Raw genomic sequence first — 26314 nt, 5'->3', positions numbered from 1 at the left:
TCATAATTGTTTTACCTTTATTTAAAAACATAATTATGGGCTATGTTCCTTTTGCCTCTTTAATAAACCAGTAAGACGTAACTGACGTAAGTAACACAAGCAAAAATCAAATAAATATCAACAACGTGGTGTATAAAATAATGTATTATTTGCACTAGGTCTATGATTATTTGTCCAATAACTACATAAAATAATAAGTTAATAAATATGATTTGTTAAACTACCGCGAAACTCACAATAATGCATTATAAATTGCAGTGGTGTTTTAAAATTAAGAAGTTCCTGGTCTGTTTTGAGTAGTTCTCTATTCACGTTCTCACTACCATTTAGGTATTTAGTTCATAATTGAAATAATTGTAAGTACCATGTAATTATGACTGAAGAAAATGAAAAAAACGTCGAAAATTCTTCATCTGCTAAAACTGAAAAGTTCGAGGAATTATTTCCTCAGATTACTCTTTTTGACATATCTATAGACACTGGATTGCAAGATGATGAAGGAAATATTTTGCCAAGACCCTACACAAAAAGCCAAATGCGTAAGTGGCTTAAAAAGGTTAAATGGGAAAATCATAAAGCTGAAAAACGTGCCCGAGAAAAAAAGAGAGCAAAGGAAAGAAGAAGAAAGGCTCAGGCGGCTAATATTGATATAGGACCAAGTCGTAAAGCATTGAAAAAAATGAAAGAAAAACATAAGAAACGTGGTGGTATAATTATTGATTTAAGTTTCGGTCATTTAATGATTGAAAAAGATAGGTTTAAAGTGATCAAACAAATCCTGCGATGTTATTCCATAAACAGACGGTCAGAACAACCACTGCATTTTCACATAACTAGTTTTGGTGAGAAATCTAGAAATGATATGTCAAGACACAATGGCTATGAAAATTGGGATGTAAGAATATTTTGTATTTATTTAAATAATGTCCTTTTAAACAATAAAGGCTAAATTTTGAAAAAGTGTGTTAATCCTTACATGAAACTACATAATACAAAAATAGCATTTTTAGATTTTTCTAAATAGATAAACATTAATATTTAATCCACTTAAATTTGTATACTATTTAAAGTATAAATCGAAATACTCATTTTGTGCTTTAGTATACATGAGTATTAATTTTTCATTTAATGCTCTAATGGAAAATTGCTCATAAATATACTGCTACTAATAGCGAGATGAGGACTGGCAGCCTGACCTGGAGTGCAACACAGTGAAGAGGAGACAACTTGTAAGGGCCCTATCTATCAGCAGGGTGCCCTAGGACTACAATAACAACAACTACTAAAGTTTCATCTACTCACTTTAATATATATTTGTTGTATTGTTTGAAAATAACTTCTATGTATATGTTTACAGGTAGACATTATATCCTGCCTAAAGTAAAGAGGTTAAAGGTGTCTATATGAATATAAAACTGCTGTTTCCATTAGAATAACCACTGCAGTTCAACCTGAAATGTATGACACATGATTGTATCAATCACTGATAAGAGGTATTTAATTTTTTCAGATTGAATTTCATGAACAACCTTATCTTGAAGTGTTCCCAAAAGAAAAACTGGTTTACTTGACAAGTGAATCTGAAAATATCATTGAGAGCTTTGATGATGATACTTATTACATAATAGGCGGGTTAGTTGATCATAATCAATATAAGGTAATGTGTGATGGATTGTTTCAAAATTATAAATTTTAATGCTTCAACTACTAATAACAATATTTGTAAAGTGAAAGTTTACATTTAAAAGAAACAACTATATGTATATTGTAAATGATTATTTTTTTGTATTCATTGTCAGTTGAACTTTAAAAGTAGTTTGCATTATATCTATAACTTGCGAAACTTGAAAAGAATGAAGATATTACATAAAGGATCGAAAATGGCTTTTAAAGTATATTTTATGTTCACAAGAACATATAAAGTCACACAAGTAGTATATTTATAGTATAGTAGTCTATCTATGGTACTACATAATATATTTTTACAATCTTTGTGTGAAATTTAAATATAATATATATTTTTAATCATCAAGACCTAGTACAGTCAATTTTGAATATTGCTTCGAAATATCTGTTATTAGTTTATAGCCTTGTTGATCTAGTGACCTGGTAAGGCTGGTAACCACACCACAAGGCCCGTGCACAATATTTGAGTGAAAATTAAATGTGTGCTGGGAACCCTGTTTTCACAAAATAGTTTTAACAAAGATATTTATTCATGAGGATCGAAAACCAGACCTTTTTTTAATGTTGGGGAATCCATTTATGGATACCCGGTCAAGTGATCGAAAACCAGAGTAGTATAGAGAGTAGTGTAGAGTGGTATATTAGTTAGGATCATTAATCAATGTCATGAAGCACTACTTTTGTCTAACATACCTATTTTATTATTTATTATGTTTGGTCTGAAACTAGTGGTACTGGTTATACCCATAACACAAAAAAGAACTAGCTTGGAGCCATTGTATGTAAATTCTGATAAAAAACATTTTATTTAATTTTAAAATTCAATGGGTTTGTATTATATATTCATCGAATTAATTTTCAGGGTCTTTGTCATAATATATCTGTGGAACAAGGAATAAGGCATGGCCGTTTACCTTTAGATAAATATATTAACATGAAAACGAGAAAGGTTTTAACAATAGACCATGGTAATTAAGACTGAATTTCTTTTATCTCACATATCTCTCACTTTTTGGTGTTTTAATAGATTGAACATAGGAAAACAATTTTTTTTTATTGCTTTGATGTGTGGACGAGCTCACAGCCCACCTGGTGTAAAGTGGTTACTGGAGCCCATAGACATCTACGACGTAAATGCGCCACCCACGTTGTGATATAAGTTCTAAGGTCTCAGTATAGTTACAACGGCTACCCCACCCTTCAAACCGAAACGCATTACTGCTTCACGGCAGAAATAGGCGGGGTGGTGGTACCTACCCATGCGGACTCACAAGAGGTCCCACCACCAGTATAAGTAGCATTTTATAAGTAAGCTTCTTGTGTCAGTACCTTCATGAAACTTATTCAGGGTCTGGATGTACAATACTTATTGTACTTGTCTTGTACTTGTATATCTATAGCACCTGTAATACAGGAGGAAATCCTAGCTTGAGGCTGTTGAATGTGGGATAGTTACTTACTTTTATTAAGCTTGATTAGCTGTCAGAGTGAACAAGAGTGTGATTGAAAATGGAGATGAATGGTAGAATACAGTTTATTGTGGAGAACCATATTAAAAGAAAAAGGATATGGAAGGTTGTGATGAATTAAACTTATTGCCTTCAACACGGCAACAACAATTTAATGAAATTTACTTTTTTTTTAATTATGTAATTTGCATTAAAAATTTGTTTTCAGTTTTTGAAATTATGCTCAAGATATCTGAAGGACTAACATGGCAGGAGACCCTGATAAGGGTCCTCCCGGTACGAAAAGGAGCTCACATTTGTAACGCTAGTAACTCAAATTTAAGTTTAGATTCAGAAAATGCTGTGAATTGTATATGAGTGCTGAATTGTGTAATTAAATAATAGAAATACATTATTTAAAATAAAAAAGTAAATGAAAAGAATAATATTTTATTTTCACATCCAGGTACTCAAAACCCTAAAACCAACATGCTACAACAATCATAAATTAGTTGACGGTGTCTCGTGATAGGCGGCTATCTTAGCTGATCATGACCGCACATGAAAACTTATTTTTAAAAGACTTATTTAAACCATATATTGTCCAGGACCATATGCAAATATAACGAATTACTCTTCAATGAATTTTGGAACTGTATATCATATGCATGTTTCTTAGTATGCTATGAGTAAAGTCAAATAATAAATATATCAACCATACGAGGTAAAAACAAAAATCGTTCTCTTGTAGTTTATCATACGAAGTAGTTACTTTTTTTTTTTTTTACGTAATAATAAAAACTCAAATCAAAATAATTTAACATAACTTAACCCACACAGTAGAACAGATCTTCCAACGCGCTTGAAGGAGGCACAGTCCCCAAGATACTGGCTACGTTGCCTCGTTGGACAGCCAGACTCACTCTCTGTGCAAAGTACCAGCCAGCCTTAGCATCATGTGTAACCTCCTTCAAGCGTTTGGAGATTTCTGTTAAAAAGTAGTTCAAGTAGTTACTTGTAATAAAATTTATAAATAATAAATTAATTAACATTTAACAAAAATATAACATGTAGATTTTCCTAATTTAATCTATTGAAATTGACTAACCTGCATACCCGCATTTTTATTTCTAAATAATGTAATCGGCGTGAAATAAATATGTTAAGTCTACATACAAATTCACATTTAGAGATTTTTAAATTGGTACATTATATTTTTTTAGAAAAGATTGTATTAAAGGTGCCACTGTTTCTGGACTATTGAGATGTACGTGATGCGTGCCAGGGATAAAGTGACACTCGAATTTATCATTGTTTGTTTCGATTATTTCCCGCATTTCCACAGAAAAAGCATCTGACGCATAAGGCGAGTCTATCGCTTTGATGTACAGTGTTGGAGCTTTCAATCTCTTAATCAGAGCCTCTACAAATTTTTTGCTTTCAGGATTAAACAACGTGTACTTCAATCTGGCATCTCGCGAGATATAGTATTTATTTGGATAGCGTTTTGATTCTTTTGCCCCTCTCTTCAACAAATGCTGTACACTTTCAAGCGCAACTGACTTTGTTGTTCCTAAGTGCCATAGCTTTGTTATTTCTTCTAACGTGTAAGACGGTGGTTCTTCTTCTAAGCGTGTTTGTGCGAACAGGCTCTTCTCCAAAATTTTTGGATATTTGTCAACCACTAAATGTAAATCGTAGTCGTCGTAAATAAGGCTGTCTATTGCAATATAAATGTCGACATCGTCAGGGCACACGCTCGCGTAACGCATACCCGCTATAGAGCCCATAGAGTGACACAATAATGAAACCTTATCCCATTTAAAATAGTTTTTCAGGTACATAATGAGTCGTGGTAGTTCCCAAGAATAGTACTGCATACCTGTGAAGAAACAGGTGTGAACATTGTTAATGTCGTAATAACAAGTCCCAAATATCATAAAAACTGTTTAAAATTCAATTGAATAATTTTATTTTTACATTTACCGAAAAATAATGACCACGCTTTTGATTTTTGTTCTGGAATTGTAATTATTAGGTTCTTACCTGGAGGGATCCAGCTAGAATGTCCATGACCCGGAAAATCAAGGGCTAATATGGAGCGGTTTTTACATAACATAGGCGCAATTGGATCCCAGGTGCCTGCATTATCTTGCCATCCATGTAAAGCTAATATCGGTCTGCGTTGGTCTGTACCCCATAATTTTGCGGACAGGTGACCCCATTGCACTGGTATTTCGATTTCTTTAACAGGAATCTAAAAATCAAAACATTAAATAAATGAGTTGTTGGTAAACGAAAAAATATTCGAAATGAATTCCATTTTCCGCGTACCGGTAAAATGGGGCGATTAGGGATTGAGAGGCGAATCGGGAAAAAACCGGGAAAATCTTTCGACGCTCAATATAAGTTTTATATTCGTTGCAAAATCTTCCATTTTTTGTAGTTTAATAGTAGAATGTTAAAAGTTCACGAAACAACTCTGAATATGCATGATAATAGCTGCTGACTTATAAAAAATCGCGTTGCAAACTAACTTCCTGTGGTGGTAATTATTTTAGTGCTAGAAACTTTGCTCTCTTTTATTTATTTGATAATAATAGAAGACGACTATGATTTATAAACGTTATTTAGTGTTTGGACCAGCATATATATTAAAGGTAAGTCTCAGTTGTTATTGGTTTTAATGTATTTGATTAAATAAAAATACATGTAAAAATCTGTTGTTTTTGGGGATATTGGGGACGTCTTAGGTATAAATAACAACGAAAAAGGGGTCAATTGGGATGAGAATACGTGAAATGGAAACGACCTAAATATAAATAGGTACAGGTTTGTAGGGTTGTCTATGTAGTTATAACAATATTTTTTAAATTTGTTGGTAAAAATCTGGTTTATTCGAAGCGAAATTGGGAATAAGTCTTTAGTTGAAATAGATAAGCAATTTAATATAAGTAAGTCAATTTTGCAGAGACATGTAACAAGATCAATGAAATCTCAAGGTGGACAAAAATGTCTAAGTAATACATAATAAAATATTTAATATTCGTTCAGAGTGGGGGGTATTCATCTAATTAATCCATGGAATAACCGACACACCTAATCTCTTAACCCAGATAGAAATATCAGCCCCTAAGTACTTACCAAGAACGGAGAAATATAAACCGTTTCTAATAAAGCCTACTATATATTATTATGTATAAATAAATAAATATATATATATATATATATATATATTTTGTTGTTAATGCACCGTCGATTGCACCTATAATTGAGGTGATGTCTGCCATGTACTTTTGTCAGTTTTTAAATTTTTTTTATTGATGATCACTTTGTTGGTGCAACTAAATAAATTAATTAATTAAAACTATATATAAAAATAAAAGTAGTGCCAACCCTAGCAAATTTCTCATTTCGTCCCAATTAACCGCAATTTTCGGGTAAATAGGGATTACACCTATTTTTGCATTTTTTGCTTAAACTGGAATGCTAGTTGCTTAATTTTAAATTAGACAACAAAGATGCCCCCAAGACTCAATCATTTTGATCCTGATATAGCATTATATACATCAACAACTACCTTAAAATTGCTCATAAAGTTGGAATTTGTCCCTAATCGCCCCATTTTACGGTACTCCTTCCTTCAATAATGCTAACTCATTCTAAAATTATATTTTACTTTATTCCACCGTTAATTACTTAAATAGGTACCTAACACTTCTTAAATGCTACTAAATTTTGTCGAAATAATTTATCAGTCCTCACAGACAATATGTAATTTATAGATCGTATTTCCAAATATTACCATTATCGAAAAAAAACATTGACCTTTATTTTTATTGGTCATTAATGTTATCATTTCCGGTGATTATTGAAGAAGACGGTTCCCGTTCATTACTACTGTACAATGTAGAAGAAAAATATTTACTTAAAATGTATTTCTACAATTTTAATTCAGTCTCACATACCTCATCAGTGTGTAGATTTCTACTAATAATATTTCCGAATAGTGAAGTCGGTTTTAATTCAACCACCTTAGAGAACAAAATAGCTTGGCGTAATAAATATTTCCCCATTCTTATTTGCACTTTCAGCAGTGTCAACTCGAACCACCTGTTACACTTTCACACCAAATTATATTAATACAAGTCGTATAATACTAGACCAGATAAGAGTAGAGTATTACATATACGAAACACGGCTTTACTACACGCTATGAGTGTTGTACAAATAGGTTATGTTTTCATTGATCCTCGACATGTTACCTAAGCTAAGCGTCACTTCTCTAAATTAACTGATAAGTGTGATCTGGTCTTAACGAACATTTCAAAAATTATGAAATATTTATTAAATTTTTACTAAATATCGCGACGATTTCGTAACCTAATAGTGAAACTGAGTAATCTATTATTCGATGACGTAATTTCAAAGTAGTACGTAACTACACACTGGCTAAACAATACAAGGCCAAATAGTTTGAAACGATACAGATTCTTTGAATGCGGACGTTTAATCTAAAATTATCAAATATTACAATTCAGCTTGAAATACGTAATTATATATTTATAAAAAAACTTTTTATTTACTACTATTCGAATTCAATTCATATAATAATATACTTGTAGAAGCTAGTCTCGCGTGCCTATGGCGTTTGGCGTTAGTTCATTTCTGTTATTTAATTACGTTTAGTATTGTTGATGTGTGACCTTCTTTCTATTAGGTCAATGTTAGGGAGACATGTCTTGCAAACTCAGCTTTTTATTATTTTTATTGCTTAGACGTGTGGACGAGCTCACAGCCCACCTGGTGTTAAGCGGTTACCGGAGCCCATAGACATCTACAATGTAAATGGGCCACACACCTTGAGATATAAGTTCTAAGATCTCAGTATAGTTACAACGGCTGCCCCACCCTTCAAACCTACACGATGTTATTCCTTCACCGTAGAAGTAGTCAATCGTGAACATTTGTTGAGTACGTATTCCATTAGAAAACTTAGTACCCGCCTGGGATTCGAACATCAGTGCATCGCTCAACACGAATGCACCGGACGTCTTATCCTTTAGGCCACGACGACTTTAAACCTTTTATCTTGTATTTTCATGTTATCATGTAATGTATGCAACATGTTATATGCTTAACAAAACTGAAATCTTTTTTATAGGTATCTTTAATCAATAATAGTAAATAAATATAGTAAAATAAAATTATATTATTTTTCTTAACTAATATTCCAGAAATTTATTTGCAAGTAATTATTTATTTAACGTATGGCCTTCGTTTACACTGCGTGGTTATAATTCAAATTTACAGTTTGTGAAATAATCGATAGCTTCTTTTGTTATATTTTTGAGATCTTCCATTTGGCCTGCGAATTTCATTAGTGGGCATTACATGACAATGAGGCGCACAGTTTGTTCTGGGCATCCGCATTCACAGCTTTCGTTTTCCGAATATATTTTTTTTTTGCAATACCAACTAGATTATTTATATTTTATGATTCATTTAATTATTTTATACTGACTCTATTTTTTATATATCTCTCTCTCTCCAATCGGTCTCTCATTACTGAGGATCGTGACTCCGTTTGATTCCATCTACTAGCTGTTTCTATCGATCCCGTTCCTGTAGCTTAGTGGAGTGCGTCGCTGACAGGTATTTTTAGTTCCTCCGCTATTTGGTCCGACCATCGTCTGGGACCTCTACCCCTAGGCCCTTTTCCCTCGATTTTACTGATTTATAAATTTTTATTTTTGTATCATCGTTATTTAATACAAACACAAAAAGAAAAGAAAAGGAAATGCGTTCCTACCGGGTAGGTGCTCATAAGACTTGTCTCTTTTTTCTTTCTTGATTCCAAAATAACATTTAAATGAAATAAAATTTAGCGAAATTCTGATTAAGTCTATATTCTTACTGAATCTCGGGTTCATTATTTTCTAGTTCTACCCTTTCGTAACCTTTACAGTTTTTGTGGTCATGGATGACTGAAGTTTTTGTAGGAATGCTTAAGCGACGAAGGGAAGATCTTCCACCGAGCGGGTCATTTTGCTCGGTAGACCGACGGTCCGAATGTTGTTGTTCGGAACTTATATGTGCACGCTTATGTTGAAAATGTCGTAAGCGAGATTCAGGCATCTGTCAATTATCTTGTATTGTGTGATGGCTACCCGCCACATCAGTCCCCTCCGAGACCGATGGTCGTGTCATTAAATTAGCGTTGTCCGTGCTGAGATTAGCTTACAAGTGCCAGTGCTGCTCGAAGTCTGCGGTAAGTCGAGACTGAGCTTGAATGCTGCGTCAGTACCGCGAGTAGTCTATGTATGCAGAGCTACCACGCCGGAGATGTGTGACCCCAAGCGTTGATGATCCGGTCGTGGGCTGCGATGGACTGTGGTGGCGTGATGAGGCGGTGAAGACGCGTGCCGTAGGACTAGGAAGCGCGGCGAGTCAGCTGCGATGGTCCTGTTGAGGCTGCGATGCTGGCTTGCTGTGGGACGACTGCTGATGACTTTTTTTTATCTGCGAGAATGTGGGAATAGCGGTAACCGAAGTTCTTGATCCGCTGATGATGAAGGGTGAAGGCTGCAATTGTTCCGTCGCAGGTCACCAGTGTGGGATATTTAACGACAAAGGAATGATCTTCCACCGAGCGGGTACGACGTTCGGTAGACCGACAGTCCTAATGTTGTTTTTTTTTTTCCTACCAAAGCTGGTAGCCTTGAGAAGCTATTCCAGCGTAACCTTAACTAGTAGGTGAGCTCACGGGGCTCAAACCTGACGACGTTGCTAACACGAACCCTAGCAAGAGCCGCACTTCGCAGAATCTACCACCGGATCGGAAATGCGACCCACTGAGAAGATCCGGCGAGAAACTCAGTGGGCTGTGTCTGAGGGTTAATTTACTCGTCGAGCCCTTCGTCGCAAGCGACGGGTTCGACGAGAACGGTGACCGGTGCTTGAGGTACCTAAAAGCACCGTTAGTGGATCGGGAGGATCCGAAATGACGTGTTTTGGGCGACGTCGACTGCTTTCCATTCTTTCCGCAGGATCGGGAATGCGAATGTTGTTCGGAACTTGTATGCATATATACACTTATGTTGATAATGTCGTAAGTGAGATTCAGGTATCTGTCAATTATCTTGTATTGTGTGATGGCTACCCGCCACATGTTATTTTGTTCTATGTACAGCAGGGGGATTGGGCAAGTCTAGGCTTATGTGATGTCAGTGATATTTTTAATCCATAAATATCTAACGAAAGTGAATAAAAGCCATTTAAAAGAATTGTAAACATTTATTTGCTTCTAAAACTTTCATCCATGCTTATTTCTATCACAAATGTAAGGTTATTGAATACACATTTCGAATTTCGAATGACTCTTAATTTATTTATGTTGCTCCCGTCAATAATCCTTGTACTCTTACTCAAAGAATAATTCAGTCGAAATGCAGTCGAGTAAAAATCAAGGAATTTTTTTTATTTCAATTCTTATCTTACGTAAAATGTCATTTTATATCACATTCTTTATAGATCTCATACTTCACTAATAGTCTTGAAACAGTAAATTACCTCAAAATAACTTAAAATTAATACAAAATGCGTGTCGTTGTTCGGGGAAATACGTAATATATTATATTGTTTCAAGCGTCAATTAATTCTGGAAATCATGAGCAATCTACATGATTCACTTTTGTTGGAAGACAGAAATCCATAAATTGTTACTAAGCGCATAAAGTGAGCGGTATCGTGGGGTCAGTTAATCCTTGTCGTAGAGCAGCTAATAGCGGGTGCGGGATGCAGGAGCACCGCCCGCGCCAGTCGTCCAGATCGAGAGCCCACAGCGCCGCGCCCCGCAGACCACCACGCGACACCCACGTCCCCACTCGGTGGACGTCCTCGACACTTAAGTACGAAGCCCACTGTCTGTCGTGAACGGCGAATGTGCCATCACGTGTATGAGTATCTTTCCATTCACCAGAACGTATACCTTCACAAATCTAAAAAGTAAATTTCCTTTTTAACGCATTGGCAAGATAAATGATGATTAATACATCAATAATGGTCATTCTTGAATATTTATCCCGAGGGTATTTGTCAAAACGTAGTCAATAAAAACTGCAGACTTAAAAGGAATGCCAAATGCATATAATAAAATACATGATACATTGAAAAAATATACTCATATGTTTCACTTTAATAAGAAGCTCACCTATGAAATTAATTTGATTTAAATGAAAATAAGACTAAATAAGAATTAAGCATAATTTTAAATTTCTGTCCAAAATGTTCGATTATGTTATTGAGTAGAATAAATGAAAATGAATGTAGAGAATCGGTACGAATTATAGAGAAAGATAGGTATTTGGTTTTTTTTAAACAGTATTATCGGTACATGAAGGATTCTTTGAAATTATCGTCAGAGTAATTTCAGTTTTCGCGATATTTATTCAAACGGTATAGCAACAATGGAAACCAGTATAAATCTGATTTTCGAACAAAGCCATCCAATTTTTGGTATCATAACTTTGCTTTTGCCCTCAAATTTACTGTACCTAATATTGAAGTGAAATGTAAATCTAACAGAATGACAATTGTGTAGATTCCTTCGTTTAATTACTCTGCAACATTAAACCAACCTCGAAATATGCAAGGAAACCAGGTATCCCTGTGTACTTTCCAGGCTCCCCAGGCCCTGAGGCCGGGGCACCTGCAACAGCGTTGGACGCACTTCGCAATGTGTAGGCGCGAGCGTATGCTGGTACTCCCACCACTAACTTCTGTAGTTGTACTACACTAGTCCAATACGCTAGAGATGCATTCTGAAATCGACCGATGATTATACTATGCCTGCCTACGTGTACTGTCCTATTAGTAAGATAGGGATTGTAAACCTGCCCATTTATGTATCATCATAATTTCCGCTTTTGTGGCGATGCAGTCATGTGTTCAGGTTTCTTTGATCGAGAAAACGTCATATAAAGATTTTGTAGCCTCTCAGACTCAGGCTGCATCGTACACAATGCAACTGAAACTTCGACAATAGATCTCGGGCTGTTGTCTATGAGCTGCGATAACCTAACAGCAGGGGGTCGTCAGGTCGTTTACCCATCTATTACAACAAAAACACACTCAGATCCCTTGGCTTGGCGGTCTATAAAGCTAGTTTAGTAGTTTGAATACTGTGCTAAAATCATACTTTTTGAATAATGTAATGTAATTTTCAGCAAATTCAAGATGTCCGATTGGCCTGGAAATTTGCATACGTACCTATCTATACAACTTTTATCGGTGCAAGAATTTTATTACCAAGTTTTGTAATCCCAATACTTTCACATTGGGCATCGTCTGTGTAGGTTCTTTGAGAAGAAGCAGACACTAGATATCATTAAAGTGAAAAACGTATTTTCCAAATGTGGGTACTAACCATACTATTGATTCCTGCATTTTGATTGTTATCCAGTTGCATGAGATACGATGCTCGACCCGTATTCGATGCATAGAAGTCGTTAGCCGCTACAGATATCCAGTCCAATTCTGTTGATAGTATGTGGGGTTTGTATGCCAGCGCTGCTACCTCAGGATTGGCTGAGACCATAGCCGAAAACTCAAGATCGTGCTGTCGGAGTACTTTAGATAGCGTTGACAGGAGATCGGCAAAATTGTCCACGTCAGAGAAGTCTCGTGATGCATACATACATGGAGCCTAAAATAATGAAACAATTATTATTAATCCACATTACAGCAAGATAGGTTTTGTTGATTCTCTTGTTTATTTATTAATAACTAGCTGACCCGGCAGACTTCGTAGTGCCTCAATCGATAAATAAAAGACCTAAACTTTTGGGGGACATATTAAAGGAACAACAAAATTGCTGTTTTATTTAATTCCGAGCATTTTCATATGTATCTACCTTTTAAACCTTCTCTGACTTCCACAAATAATTCAAGACCAAAATTAGCCAAATCGGTTCAGCCGTTTTCCAGTTTTAGCGAGACTAACGAACAGCAATTCATTTTTATATTTATTAATAATAAGTCCTTCACCTGTTTACAAACTGGATACTGCCAAGCAATTTGCACTCCGTCGAAATTCCACCTATTCACAAACTTAACAACTGAGTCTATGAATATCATTCTGTTTTCAGCAGTAGAAGCCATCCGTTTCCATTTGTCGCTTTCCGAATCTACTAAACCTCCCGCGCCTAATATCACTTTTACTCCGGTTTTCTTTAATTCGGTAATCTTTCCGAAAAAGTCTGAAATTCAATGATATGGAATTAGTAATCGATTATGTGTCACATCACTTTATATTTTTAATCGAAATAATTCTCACCGTTCTCGAGATCTAGTTCCGGTATTCCCGGTACTAACTTATAGGTTTCGTCGTCAAGATGTGCCCAAGCGTAAATGATGTGTGTGCACATTGATGGGTTAACTTGCTCTGGTCCAAAACTACCGCTATCTTTCCTATAATGAAACAGTCAATGCATATAAGTAAATGCAATGGAATAAGAATAGCTTACAGAGCATTGATCGTCTTAGGTACTGGTACACTTTAATCGTCTTAATTTATCTGACTCAGCTTGAATAGTCTATCCATTATTTATTTTTGATAATTTCTGTTTCGATAATTTGTAGTTGAATTTAGAAGTTGGGAAAATGATGTAATGTAAAAACTTTACCTATAGTAAGCCCAGTTTGTAAAGTAACAAGCAAGGATAGGTTTGTCGGCTTGGGTCTCTTGGTCATACTGTCCGGCTATTTTCAACTGAGCTTTAGTTCCACAACGAGCTTTCTCGGGCCAATCGCAGTGATTCTAAAATTTAATACATTGCGTGATAATAAAAACATAGTTCTTAACATGTTGAAAGTTGAGATAAAGGTTTGTAAATTATTACCTTATTCCAGTGTAGAGGTTCAGGGCACTGAAGTTGTATATACGCTCCATTGATACATAAATAGTATTTCGTACAATCGGCGTTGTCTGACCTAAAAACGTTTCCTGTGCAAGATTTGCCTTCAAGACTTGATCCCTGAAAAAAAGAGACGATACGTTGTACTTGCTCGCGAGCGAATAAATGGCCCTCGTTATAATTTTGAAATCTTCAAGCAGATATAAAAAAACGTTTTTTTCTCTACTAAAATGTTTAAAAGATAATATTGTAAATAAATTATTTTATTTTAGATAAGGGGTTCTACAAAGCTTACAGTAATATCAACGTCCTCTGGTCTTTGTTGTGGCTTAGGTGGAAGTTTTTCCACATCAGGAGTCATATGTTCTTCATTATGGTCATGTCCGTCTTCACCATGATCGTGATGATCATGATGTTCATGATCATGATCATGATCGTGTTCAACGACTGCAACTTCAGTAGATGGTGCTTGTACTGTTAACATTTATAAGATTTTCAAAAAATTCTGGCAAATTTTACTACTGCATATTGAGTTAAGAGATTAATATTATATTTCGGACTTACTTTCTTCTAGTGGGCACGATGGAGAAGCTTCTTTCCCACGCAGTACGTGATTAATAGTTTTCAAAAGAGGCGACTTTCCACATCCACAATATTTTCCAGTGAAATCATCAAGATCTAGAGCCCACGCCATAGCACCTCCAAGTCCCATAGCCCGAACGTATTCGGCTTTATGACGTACCATGTAATCATCGTCAAATGATACCCATTGGTCTTCGAATGCAGCATAAGGACCCATTCGGCCGCCCGGGTCACGACCTACTTTCCAACCTTGCACCCTAATTCGTTCGCATATCTAGACGACAACAACAATTAAACATTAAGTTTTTTTCACATATGCAAAGTTTTTTTTTACTTTTTTTATTGCTTAAATGGGTGGACGAGCTCACAGCCCACCTGGTGTTAAGTGGTTACTGGAGCCCATATACATCTACAACGCAAATGCGCCACCCACCTTGAGATATAAGTTCTAAGGTCTCAGTATAGTTACAACGGCTGCCTCGCCCTTCAAACCGAAACGCATTACTGCTTCACGGCAGGAATAGGAAGAGTGGTGGTACCTACTTGCGTGGACTCACAAGAAGTCCTACCACCAGTAATTACGCAAATTATAATTTTACGGGTTTGATTTTTATTACACGATGTTATTCCTTCACCGTGGAAGTCAACCGTGAACGTTTGTTGAGTACGTATTTCATTAGAAAAATAGGTACCCGCCTGAGATTCGAACACCGGTGCATCGCTCAACACGAATGCACTGGACGTCTTATCCTTTAGGCCACGACGACTTCAAAGTGTTTCTTTTTAATTGAAAAAAGTTTACCTCATAGAAAGATAAAAATCCTCGAGCTCTAGTTTCATCTCCAGCTTCTCCGCCAGCATAGGCTTCAGCTCCGAGACCAGTTCCAACGCCCTCTACTAATGAAAACGATTGTCCGTAGAATGGAATTCCCATAACCAGTTTCTCTTTATCGGCTCCTTTGTCTATCCAATAATTAACTGTGTAGTTCTAGAAAGTAATTCGAAAATGGTAAATAGCAGTTTATTTTGCTCGTGTGGTTAGTATTGAATTTTTTACTTACTACATTCAAAGTATCATCAATTTCGTCTTCTTGGGCGTACATGGGGGCTAAGTGACCTGTCTTTTTATCCCATTGTCCGTGGTAGTCGTACGCCATCAAAGAAATCCAATCTAGGTTTCTCGACAGCGTTGGTATATCATATCCTATTGAAATCATCATCATTAAAACGTGATCATAATGTGTTTGAACAACATATTAGGACAAGTCAAACAACAAAAACGTGAGAGAGAGAGAAAGAGAGAGAGAGAGAGAGAAAGAGAGAGAGAGAGAGAGAGAAAGAGAGAGAGAGAGAGAGAGTATTCTTTATTGTACACCAAAAAACAAATAAACAGTGCGATAAATTAAACACAAAAAAGTACAATTGGCGGTCTTATCGCTAAGAGCGATCTCTTCCAGACAACCATCAGGTGGACAAGAATCATTTGGAAACGAACTACGCGCGGTGTACCATTGCAGTGAAATACATATACATGTATGTATACATACATATACACATACATACACACACACATATCTCCGTAAATATACATACAATTAATACACAAAGTATTATGATATAGTAATTATTATTAAAAATAAAAAAATAATTAAATTTTGCTTCTTTACACATAAATAAGAAAACGTGGCATCTTATTAAAACACAATTTGCTTGTTGGTAGTTAAAATATGATTAAAGTTTATATCGTTTATTCGTTTATATGTTCTATACACTAAGAGTAGTTTACCTGCGTCGATAACGCGTTTACTTCCAGAAACGCCAGCGGAAAGGAGAAGACCTCGAGGACCAAACGCAGCTTTTAATTCTTTTACAAGATTAGCGAATCCTTGTTTGTCTGAACTTGGGCCCTTTTCACAATTTACCTGAAATATTATTTATATAAAGTGTGGTCCCAAAAAAGTTACATATGATCATCAATGTTGCCAAGAGTACTACTCACTTGCCAACATTTTGGATATTCCCAGTCTAGATCTAAGCCATCGAATTCATACTGTTCAATGAAGTCTATGGCGTGTACAATAAACTTTCTACGAGCAGATACACTGTTTACTAATCTCGAGTATTTGTCACTTGCTGAATCGTCCCATCCACCCAAACCGAGAACAACCTTAACACCATTGCTCTTCAACGAAGCTACTTTCTCGTAGAATTCTGAAAAAAGTTCACAATCCTTGAGTCCTGTTATCAAATATTTTGTAAAATTTTGTGTAAAGTAAGAATAAATACCATATTTGCTATTAAGCTAACCAAACTGATTACAGTACACCGATTAGGCGCCACTTTTAACTACTAAAATTAAATATAATCATCAATTTATTAGAAGTGTTTTTAACTTACTGTTTTCGACATCCAACCAAATGTCATGAGGCTTTATAACTAAGCGGGTTGTATCGAGGACAGCAAACGCGTATACGATGTGTGTACAAAGAGAAGGATCTATGTTGCTAGGAGTGAATTTACCAGATCCAGGCCTAAAGAAAATAAGTATTTCAAATAAATTTGTTCCATGTCTAACTGTATTATTCGTGCATGTCGTCTAAAAAGCCGTAGGTTCGAGGATGGACAGGTACAGCCTCAGCCTTCTACGTATCACCTGTACTTCTTAAAGAGAAATGTCTGTGTATACGAGTGTTCACGGTGTTTTATACACGTATCTAGTCATCGTGGCCTAACGGATAAGACGTCCGGTGCATTCGTGTTGAAGCGATGCACCGGTGTTCGAATCCCGCAGGCGGGTACCAATTTTTCTAATGAAATACGTACTCAACAAATGTTCACGATTGACTTCCACGGTGAAGGAATAACATCGTGTAATAAAAATGAAACCAGCAAAATTATAATTTGCGTAATTACTGGTGGTAGGACCTCTTGTGAGTCCGCGCGGGTGGGTACCACCACCCTGCCTATTTCTGCCGTGAAGCAGTAATGCGTTTCGGTTTGAAGGGTGGGGCAGCCGTTGTAACTATACTTGAGTCCTTAGAACTTGTATCTCAAGGTGGGTTTTCATTTACGTTGTGGATGTTTATGGGCTCCAGTAACCACTTAACACCAGGTGGGCTGTGAGCTCGTCCACCCATCTAAGCAATAAAAAAAAAAATTGTTAGGTAATAGGTTAATTTTATAATAAATCTCGGATATTTTATGACTGTGGTATATCGATAAATCGTAAAGGCCGGTGCAGCACTTTCTAATTATCTCTCCTCGGTTATTTTTCTACCAGAACTAGCTTTTACCACAATGCACAAACAATACACAAACTTTACTCGTGAACGTACAGTCTGGGCCACTCTTTCGACGTAGAGTCGATCTGGCATAGTGCGACAAGAATTTGGACTTTCTCCTTACTCCGGTACTAGCATACGTTGTGCTAACAATCCTTTCACCCGATTACGGACAGAGAAAAATCTTACCTGTACCAAGCCCAGTTTGTATAGTAGCACACAACCCTGTAACGCTCTTCAACAAATGGAGCTACGGTAGTCGACGGTTTCTTAGTTGTTTGTATTGCCATAGTTGTTTGCATTGGATCTCTCATTGGCTTGGAAGTTGGCCTCGAATGAACGGGTCTCACTTCAATATCGTCAGAGTCATCAATATCGTTGGGAGGCTCTAACAATGGAGGTTCTGTTACTATTGGATCGTCGTGGATTTCATAATCAAGGAAACCTTTTTTAATCGCGTTTATTAAGGGATGCTTGCCTTGTCCGCACCTTTAAACAGAAAATGATAAATCGCAAATTTGTTTACACACTTTAGTCATTTACGTCAAAAACAAATGCTTTACCTATTCCTAAAGTCATCAAGATCTAAAGCCCAGACCATGCCACCAGCAAGGTTAAGGGATTTGATGAAATTAATTTTCTGCTTAATTATGTCGGTGTCGTCAAATGAGACCCATTGATCGCCTTTGTAGGCGTATGGTCCCATTCGTTGTAGCGGATCTTTGACAACTGTCCATCCGTCGTACCTGATTCGATCGCATATCTGTAATAATGTGAAAATTGTTTATTTCATTGACCGTAAAAATGCTTTGTTTAAGTCTATTTTGTCTATGACAAAAATATACAGAACATTTTAAGCCTCTGTTGGTATAAAACATCTTCTAGAGCCCCATAGACCACGTCATGATATTGCTGGTCTGGAACACGAGATTGTGACTTACAGTGCACCATAACCTACTGCTAGTGATCACGCAAAATCATAAATTACGAAAGTTCCATTCGAGTCTGTTATAATTTAAATTGGTTGTGAACGCTAGAGTACTAAAGTATTATTTACCTCATAGTAAGATAAGAATCCTTTGGCTCTTGTGTATTCACCCTCCGCTCCGCCGGTCGAGGCTGGGGCATTCAAGCCGTGTATCCCTCTGTTTTCTATAGTGAACGTTTGCCCGTACATCGGCATGCCCATAACCAGTTTAGAAGCTGGAGCGCCTTTTTTCATCCAATAATGCATTGTATAATTCTGTGAAAGTAATATTACTTACTTTATATATAAGATCTAGATAGAGCGAGAAGAAAATCCAACTAATACTGAGCGTGATCACTAAGCCAAGCGAGAGCGTTAGTAGTTATTAGAAGGAAGAGTAATAAAAAATAATAATATCCAATTTATGTTAAATTAAAAAAATAAACGCGTACGTATTTTGGTCAGTTATTAAAAAGTCGTGAGCAGCATTAGTCAAAAATTTAGCCACTCTGACTACTGTCTTACGGTGTTCTAGATCGATTACCACTCAAATCACTATATTTGAGGTCTGCTATAACAAAGCAGAAAATCGAAGTCTGAGGCCCTCGAATATTTCACACATACTTTAATCATAAAGTTTTGATACTAAGTAGTTGTTTGTTTAATGAAAAGTACTTATTCTATTTTACAAAATCTTCAACTTACAGCATTGAAGTAAGTTTTGTCGTCGTCAGGGTGATAGTACAAGGGTGCCACGTGTCCTGTCTGTTTATCCCATTGTCCGTGGTAGTCGTACGTCATAACAGCAATCCAGTCAAGATGTCTTGCCAATACTGGGACATCGTAACCGGCGTCTATAACCATTTTGCTAGGTGATACAGCGGCTGATAGCAGCAAACCTCTAGGCTTGAAAACTGCTGAGAGCTCCCGAACTAAGTCAGCGAATGCTTCCTTGTCCGAATCAGGGCCTAGAGAACAGTCAACCTAGAAAAAGAACGACATGAATGATTAAAACTAGCCGTAAGTTTTTTATTTTATTTTTATTGCTTAGATGGATGGACGAGCTCACAGCCCACCTGGTGTTAAGTGGTTACTGGAGCCCATAGACATCTACAACGTAGATGCGCCACCCACCTCAAGATATAAGTTCTAAGATCTCAGTATAGTTACAACGGCTACCCCACCCTTCGAACCGAAACGCGTTACTGCTTCACGGCGGAAATAGGCGGGGTGGTGGTACCTACCCGTGCGGACTCCCAAGAGGTCCTACCACCAGTTTTCTTATTTAGGGATTTCTAGAAATACGAGTCCTAGATTCTCTTTTATTATATACTTGAACTTGTTTTGCGAAATTATATATTCAAGCACTTGAATTCGTATGAGAATATGACGTTTGAGACTTATGTAAGCATGCATAGATTTAAATGCAGAGAGTCATACAATTTTTACACATATAATACTCTTTAAATACACACTTTTTTAATCAGTAATATATCTTCTCCTGCTCTTGTCTATTTGGGTAGCAAAGCACACAAGAGTTGCCAATTAATGTCATTAAAAGTCAATGAAGCGGAAATGTTCATAATAATATATAGCGAGTATTTTCATATAGTTAAAAAGCGCTTTATTCCAGAAGCGCATCTACTAATTTCGAACACAAATCGCAATTACCTGCCAGCACTTAGGATACTCCCAGTCGAGGTCCAGTCCGTCGAATCCGTACTGCTCAACGAACGACAAAGTGTGTTTTACAAATCTGGCCCTTGCTGCGGGATCGTTCACTAACTTAGAATATTTGTCTCCTGCCGAGTCGTTCCATCCTCCGATAGCAATGGAAACCTTTATACCGTATTTTTTAAATTCAACAACGCGTTCATAAAATTCTGCCAAAAAAAATTTAATATTAGATTGTGGAAGAATTAAATAATCCTATAATTGTTGATAGGTAGATAATTTATTGATTGGGGCTTATATAGGTAATTATTGTGCCATATTTGTGAGATCGTTTTCTTTGTAAAATGCTAAATAAAATTACTAATAAGCTGTGATCCTAAATATGACTTACGATTATCATAATCTGCCCAAGAGTCGTGGGCAGTTATAAGTCCATCTGATCCCAGGACTGCAAATCCGTAAACGATATGCGTACAAAGCGTAGGGTCGATATCTTCTGGACTGTATTTTCCTATACCGGGCCTGTACCAGGACCAGTTTGTGTAATAACAAACTAGCTTATAGCGTGCTAAAAAAAAATTAAAAAAAATGTGTTTAATTCACTTGGGATTTTTTTAAATTTCGAGCGAGGTCGAAAATGGCGGTCTTATCGAAAAATAAAAGTTCTTACTTTGAATCAGAAAGGTAAAACTTACAATTAAGCAGAGCCGGTCTCGTTGATATATCAGAGTTTGTTCCAGAAGGGGGTGCTGATGGTCTTAACGGTACATATGGCTTTTGGGGTTCCTCGTGAATAGTATCCATTTCGACGGGACGAAATGTCGTCGTAGTCGAGGTCGTGGTTATCGGAGTCGTGCCTTTCATTGAACATTTGACGTTGTTTGGCCAATCACATATTTGTTTTTCCTGCCAAATTGATTAGAATTAATCACGTGAAAGTTGTTTTTGAGCATTTGTCCCTTTAAATTAAGAGCTTCTAAAATTCACAAACCTGATTCCAATGTAAGCCGGGGCTACATGAATACTCTTCGAATTTACCGAATAAACAATGTCGATATCTTGAGCAATCATTTGGGAATGAAGCATATTGGCCGTTTTCACAAAATTCTAAAAAAAAACAATGCTCATTAAGTTAATCACAAAATAATGTTTGTGACAAAAAGGATAAACGAATGAATGGCAATTTCTGAAAAGACAAATGTAACTAATATTGATTTAAAAAAAATGATGTAGTGTGTAGGTAGACGCACCCGGTTCTTCTTGCACATGGACGGCAGTAGAGGCCGAGTTAGTCGCGTCGAGTATGGGTGCAGAGACGCCCTGCCTGCGGTCGGAGCATGAACTGGAGCCAGGGAAGTCGCACTGCGAGCGATCTGGGCGCCACACCAGCCCCGGCGCGCAGCTTTGCGTTATCAGTAGACCGTTCACGCAAACGTAGAACTTCTCACACTTCGGGTGCGCATGATACGTGCCGGTGCGGCAACCCTGTCGTGCAAAGACGAGCCCATTATTGTAATGGAACTTATTTATGTGTGAATAAGAGCTAAATATAAATAACCAATTTGGGTGCGATGATTCTCTGATACGAATATAATGTAATGTATTGATGTCGGGTTCCTCAAACAACGATTATATCATTTTAGCCTTAGTTTATTGACTAAATCTTTACCTACCGGAGTAAATCTTATTCATATAAGTCTATTGTATTCTTCATTCCAGTAGGGGTAGGAATTTTCTAATAAGGTATGAAACAATTTTTTTAAGTTAGGGTACGCGATACAAAAGTTCAATTTGGCATTATAAGTGTAAAGTACTTACATAACTTAACTTAACACTTAATAAGAAATATTCATACTTTTCCAGGTTTCTGAAGTTCGTCGGCCCATGGTTTTGAAGTAGAAGTCGTCCATGGTCGTCTCGTAGTTGTTGGTCTGCGGGTGGCCGACGTAGTCGTTTTTGTCGGTACTGTTATTGGCGATTTGGTAGCTGATGGTTTTGCTACGAAACATTTCAAGTTAATGTTGGTTAATGGTGGAAAAAAAAAATTAAAATTTATGGCGGGAAATATGTTTTATGTTCTTCGACACACTTCTGGACACATCTGATAAACGTTTATCAGTTTGAACGCTTCTTACTCCAAAATAGTTTTGTTAAGCTTAGGTTTAAGTAGCATATATCGTGCTGAGCGATATACGCATTTGCCAGTTTATATGACGGACAAAAGTTGTAACAAATAGTTCCAGACAGACTTCGGCTCCGGTTACCACTTGAACTATGATTTACCGCAGCCTCAAAGACCATTTGATTGTTTAGTCATTTTTATTTCATATCGACATTTCAGAATGAAAAGAATAAACTTTTTTTTCTGACGTTTCTCTACTGTGTTATTTGGTCTATCTAGTTATTCTGGTAATTTACTTCTTTCAATATATGGTTTTGGTTGACAATATTGCCTATAGTTAAAATAATTTGATACTTACTTTCACACATAGCGAATTCGACCCAATCGCATCGCTTGGTCCGTTTGTCCCAGTGAAGTCCCGGCGGACACATCTGCTTGCGCCAATGTCCGCTCACACACAGCAAGTACGAGTCGCATGTGGACGCCGAAGCGTGCACGTCACTGCTGCTGCACTCGTCGTCTTCATGTGGTTGACTTGATGAAGCTGAGATGTTAAAGTGATCATTTAAAACCAAACTTTTTAGTGTTGTAAAAAGGTGCTATTGATTACGGGAAGACCATAGATCGCAACGTGAATGTTGCCAGCTCCCTTAAGACGTGATGTCGAAATATCAATTGTATAACGGCTATCCCGTCCCACTCTTGAAACTGAAACTCACTATTGCTTGGTACTAGAAAGGCACCCTTGAAATTGAAACGCATTATAGCTTCGTACCAGAAAGGAACCCTTGAAATTGAACGTATTATTGCTTCGTACCAGAAAGAAGCAAATTGGTTATTTGTACCCAGGTGGCTCATACTTTAATGCTTAGAGATCGCTGCTGATTTTGGGTATTATCCACTTATTGAGTTTGAAGAAAAAACGACTTCACAAAAAGGATCATTACATTAACTATATTTTTGGGTGTAATAATAATATGTCAAAACTTTGTCTACGAGCAACGATTTCGATGCTTCTTTTTCCCTTTGAAGGTTAGTGTCCTCATGTGCTCCCGTTTAGATTACATTATCATCTAACCAGTACTTTTTGAGTTATTCTCAACAAAGCATATTTTCGTTTATAGTTTATTTTGTGAAATCAGTTTTCTGTTTCCGTTAAAAAATTGTATTATCAATTAAATAGATTGCATTGTGGGAAGTTAAAAAAAGTCAATTTTATAATTCTGTTTACCCATTAGTACCAGGTTGTACAGGTACCTGTACCTGTTTTAGGTAATGTTTTGCTTCTACTTGGTATATTCTGTGATAGAGTAAATGAAGTGAATACCGATATCTTTAAGGTTTACTGACCTTGTGTAGTCATTGGTCTTGTAGCTTGTACTGGTGGACGAGTTGGTTTCGGTTTAAGGGTTGTTGTAGCAGTTGCGGAATCTATTAAAACAATTCAATAAATAATTAAAACTACATTTACAGTTTAACCTCGCATTGTTAATTATCATTATATTTTAATTTTCTTTCATGACCACGAAAACTGTAAAATATTCCAAACGTTCGAAATAAGCTAATGATAATAAATAAACGGGATCTTAACCAGTAAAAGTGGTTTTAAATTGTGTCCACAATACGCCAGATCCGGAGAAAATATAATTCAATAAATCAAAAAAAAAAAATTTTTAATAGTACGACATTTTATGTTTCATCTCAACTTGACCAACTTCGTTGCAATTACAGTTTTGTTTTCATTGTATATGTTATAATAGTTTTCTTTAAAAACCATTAAATTGTATAAAGTGAGAAGCGTTATTAGAGTAGCTGCTTAATAAGGTGAATGTTTTTATAATGTAATGTTTTTTTATAAGCATTTGAAATTTTTATATTAAGCAACTTCAAGTTAGGATTTGATGTTGTGTTGTGGATACCGAAAATACATACAAGTTTTGGATCACCAAATATTTTCATCAAAGAGATGAATGACTACGGCCGGGAATCTCAGTTTGCTAATCAGGGATTGTGGTATTTCATAATCTTGCACATATGAGTAGCGGGAATTGTAAAACGAACACAATTAACGCGAGACGAACCCTTTTATACGTTTTGAGTATTATAAAGTTGCTACCTCCACATTGTGCGTATTTAGGCCAGTCGCAGTGTTTATGGGCTGGACTCCAGTGTAATCCAGGAGCGCAGCGCTGAATGCGCCAAGTTCCGCTGTCACATTGCAGATACGCGCTGCAGTCACCAGACACTGCTTCGTAATCTTGACTGCCACATGGCTTCCCCTCGGAAACAGGATCTTGACATACAATGAAAAATGAAAAAGTTATGTTATGAATACATGCTATGTAGTAGTTTTATGAATACATTCGAGTTTGAATACTTTATTTCCAAATAATATTTTTGTATGTATGTTTGTTAAATGTAAACGGAATTTTGTTGATCTTAAATTATCAGAACACTTGGTCACACAATTCTTACAATGGTTCCAACAAGTATTGAACATATCAATTATGTAACTTTAGTAATTGTTTCATTGAAATCATTGGCAAATTTAAATTGTCAAATTGTCTATGTCAATTTAAAAGCTTACGCCAAAGTCGTTGGCTCCATCTTATTGTCGTCATATCTATATATAAGTATATAAAAATGAATTGCTGCTCGTTAGTCTCGCTAAAACTCGAGAACGGCTCGAGCGATTTGGCTAATTTTGATCTTGAATTATTTGTGGAAATCCAGAGAAGGTTTAAAAGGTAGATAAATATGAAAAAGCTCGGAATTAAAAAAAAATCCCCCGTAGGACGGATTCCTTTTGTTTGTTTTAAGTTTTTATTTATCGATTGAGGCACTACGAAGTCTGCCAGGTTAGCTAGTATAAAATATTTATTGGGTTTTTCAAAACTATTATTGTATTTAATTAGGAAATTTATATAAACCTGATGCTACAGTTGTAGGTCTAGTTGTCGGTCTCTTAGTGGTAGTTGTGGTAGTTGTTGTGGTTGTGGTAGTTGTCGTGGTTGTCGTCCACCTACTAGTTGTGGGTCTAGGCGGCGGACGTGACGTCATCGGAGCCAGAGTTGTGGTTGCCGTACTAGATTCACTACTGGACGTAGCTAGAAAATAAACATTTCTGATAATCCATTGAGTGTCAATATAGTCTTTTTTCAAATGTCGAAGGACTAATCTAAATTCAAATTTCAAATTATTTGAAATAAAGTAAAACTGCTTCATTGCACTTTAAACGTCAATGCATAATTGCTTCGCGGGACAAGTAGAAAGGATGGTATCAGCATAATAATATGTGCGGGCATCGAAGGCATCACAAGTATATACCACAATTATTCCGCGAGGTAGGAATGAGGGGAACTATTATAAAATTTCAAGTTCTGTTACCTCGTTCACAATTTTGTTTTTAAAGGCCCCGGGGTAAGCAATTAATAAGTTAACACTCATCTATGCATGAAAAAAGAAGCTGAGGTGACTACAGACGGGTGATTAGAAAGAAATATCACTAACCCAACGAGAATGGTGTCGCATACACTTGTTTTTTTTTTAAACTGGACAGATTATAATTATAACGTTAGATCCTCTCAACACTAGTGCAGCAGATAGATAAAAAATATGCTTCTAAAATATCTGCGGTA

General features: G+C 36.4%; 3 protein-coding genes across 6 annotated transcripts in view; 1 reads left to right on the top strand and 2 right to left on the bottom strand.

The window, feature by feature from the left end:
* Window positions 1–85: 85 nt before the first annotated feature.
* Window positions 86–3574, top strand: LOC114251717 (tRNA methyltransferase 10 homolog A). The gene is made up of 4 exons (XM_089730576.1): window positions 86–895; window positions 1511–1657; window positions 2549–2654; window positions 3364–3574. Exons 1-4 carry the CDS (start codon window positions 374–376, stop codon window positions 3510–3512), a joined length of 924 nt encoding a protein of 307 aa, XP_089586702.1. The 5' UTR covers window positions 86–373; the 3' UTR covers window positions 3513–3574.
* On the bottom strand, window positions 3569–7621 carry LOC114251716 (putative serine hydrolase). 2 transcript variants are annotated; one of them, XM_089730574.1, is made up of 3 exons: window positions 7103–7621; window positions 5181–5391; window positions 3569–5016 (listed from the first exon to the last, which is right to left on the bottom strand). In XM_089730574.1, exons 1-3 carry the CDS (start codon window positions 7208–7210, stop codon window positions 4331–4333), a joined length of 1005 nt encoding a protein of 334 aa, XP_089586700.1. In that variant the 5' UTR covers window positions 7211–7621; the 3' UTR covers window positions 3569–4330. The 2 variants fall into 2 exon arrangements, with proteins under 2 accessions (XP_089586700.1, XP_089586701.1); XM_089730575.1 differs by having other exon boundaries at window positions 6940–7115.
* A 2789-nt stretch (window positions 7622–10410) lies between these two features.
* The window catches only part of ChiR1 (chitinase-related protein 1), a 29899-nt gene continuing 13995 nt past the window's right edge, over window positions 10411–26314 (bottom strand). For 2 of the 3 annotated variants that reach the window (XM_089730571.1, XM_028186502.2), the window contains exons 24-51: window positions 25607–25783; window positions 24793–24969; window positions 24027–24107; window positions 23035–23220; window positions 22410–22552; window positions 21805–22039; window positions 21546–21661; window positions 21250–21460; window positions 20946–21122; window positions 20552–20763; window positions 19586–19864; window positions 18971–19156; window positions 18477–18676; window positions 18103–18402; window positions 17030–17163; window positions 16632–16843; window positions 16419–16554; window positions 15694–15836; window positions 15435–15620; window positions 14615–14906; window positions 14346–14524; window positions 14036–14170; window positions 13820–13953; window positions 13471–13604; window positions 13182–13393; window positions 12562–12840; window positions 11774–11956; window positions 10411–11134 (exon numbers count right to left, since the gene is read on the bottom strand). In XM_089730571.1, the coding sequence (XP_089586697.1) occupies window positions 10859–11134; window positions 11774–11956; window positions 12562–12840; window positions 13182–13393; window positions 13471–13604; window positions 13820–13953; window positions 14036–14170; window positions 14346–14524; window positions 14615–14906; window positions 15435–15620; window positions 15694–15836; window positions 16419–16554; window positions 16632–16843; window positions 17030–17163; window positions 18103–18402; window positions 18477–18676; window positions 18971–19156; window positions 19586–19864; window positions 20552–20763; window positions 20946–21122; window positions 21250–21460; window positions 21546–21661; window positions 21805–22039; window positions 22410–22552; window positions 23035–23220; window positions 24027–24107; window positions 24793–24969; window positions 25607–25783 (5315 nt within the window). In that variant the 3' untranslated portion in view covers window positions 10411–10858. The remainder of the gene's footprint in view (window positions 11135–11773; window positions 11957–12561; window positions 12841–13181; window positions 13394–13470; window positions 13605–13819; window positions 13954–14035; window positions 14171–14345; window positions 14525–14614; window positions 14907–15434; window positions 15621–15693; window positions 15837–16418; window positions 16555–16631; window positions 16844–17029; window positions 17164–18102; window positions 18403–18476; window positions 18677–18970; window positions 19157–19585; window positions 19865–20551; window positions 20764–20945; window positions 21123–21249; window positions 21461–21545; window positions 21662–21804; window positions 22040–22409; window positions 22553–23034; window positions 23221–24026; window positions 24108–24792; window positions 24970–25606; window positions 25784–26314) is intronic. The other variant, XM_089730572.1, reaches the window with a different exon arrangement.

Source organism: Bombyx mandarina, chromosome 10 (assembly GCF_030267445.1).
Source record: "Bombyx mandarina strain Sakado chromosome 10, ASM3026744v2".
Taxonomy (NCBI): Eukaryota; Metazoa; Arthropoda; class Insecta; order Lepidoptera; family Bombycidae; genus Bombyx; species Bombyx mandarina.
Note: the sequence above shows the minus strand (reverse complement) of the source record. Positions and strands in the feature narration are given on the sequence as shown.

What these genes read in the sequence shown, in the direction of transcription:
- LOC114251717 (XM_089730576.1), top strand. Translation starts at nt 374, where the DNA reads ATGACTGAAGAAAATGAAAAAAACGTCGAAAATTCTTCATCTGCTAAA. An exon ending in TTGATCATAATCAATATAAG is followed by an intron (nt 1,658 to 2,548) that starts GTAATGTGTGAT and finishes ATTAATTTTCAG; the next exon opens with GGTCTTTGTCATAATATATC. An exon ending in GGTTTTAACAATAGACCATG is followed by an intron (nt 2,655 to 3,363) that starts GTAATTAAGACT and finishes ATTTGTTTTCAG; the next exon opens with TTTTTGAAATTATGCTCAAG.
- LOC114251716 (XM_089730574.1), bottom strand. Translation starts at nt 7,210, where the DNA reads ATGGGGAAATATTTATTACGCCAAGCTATTTTGTTCTCTAAGGTGGTT. An exon ending in GAAATCTACACACTGATGAG is followed by an intron (nt 5,392 to 7,102) that starts GTATGTGAGACT and finishes TTTGATTTTTAG; the next exon opens with ATTCCTGTTAAAGAAATCGA. An exon ending in TTCTAGCTGGATCCCTCCAG is followed by an intron (nt 5,017 to 5,180) that starts GTAAGAACCTAA and finishes GTTTCTTCACAG; the next exon opens with GTATGCAGTACTATTCTTGG.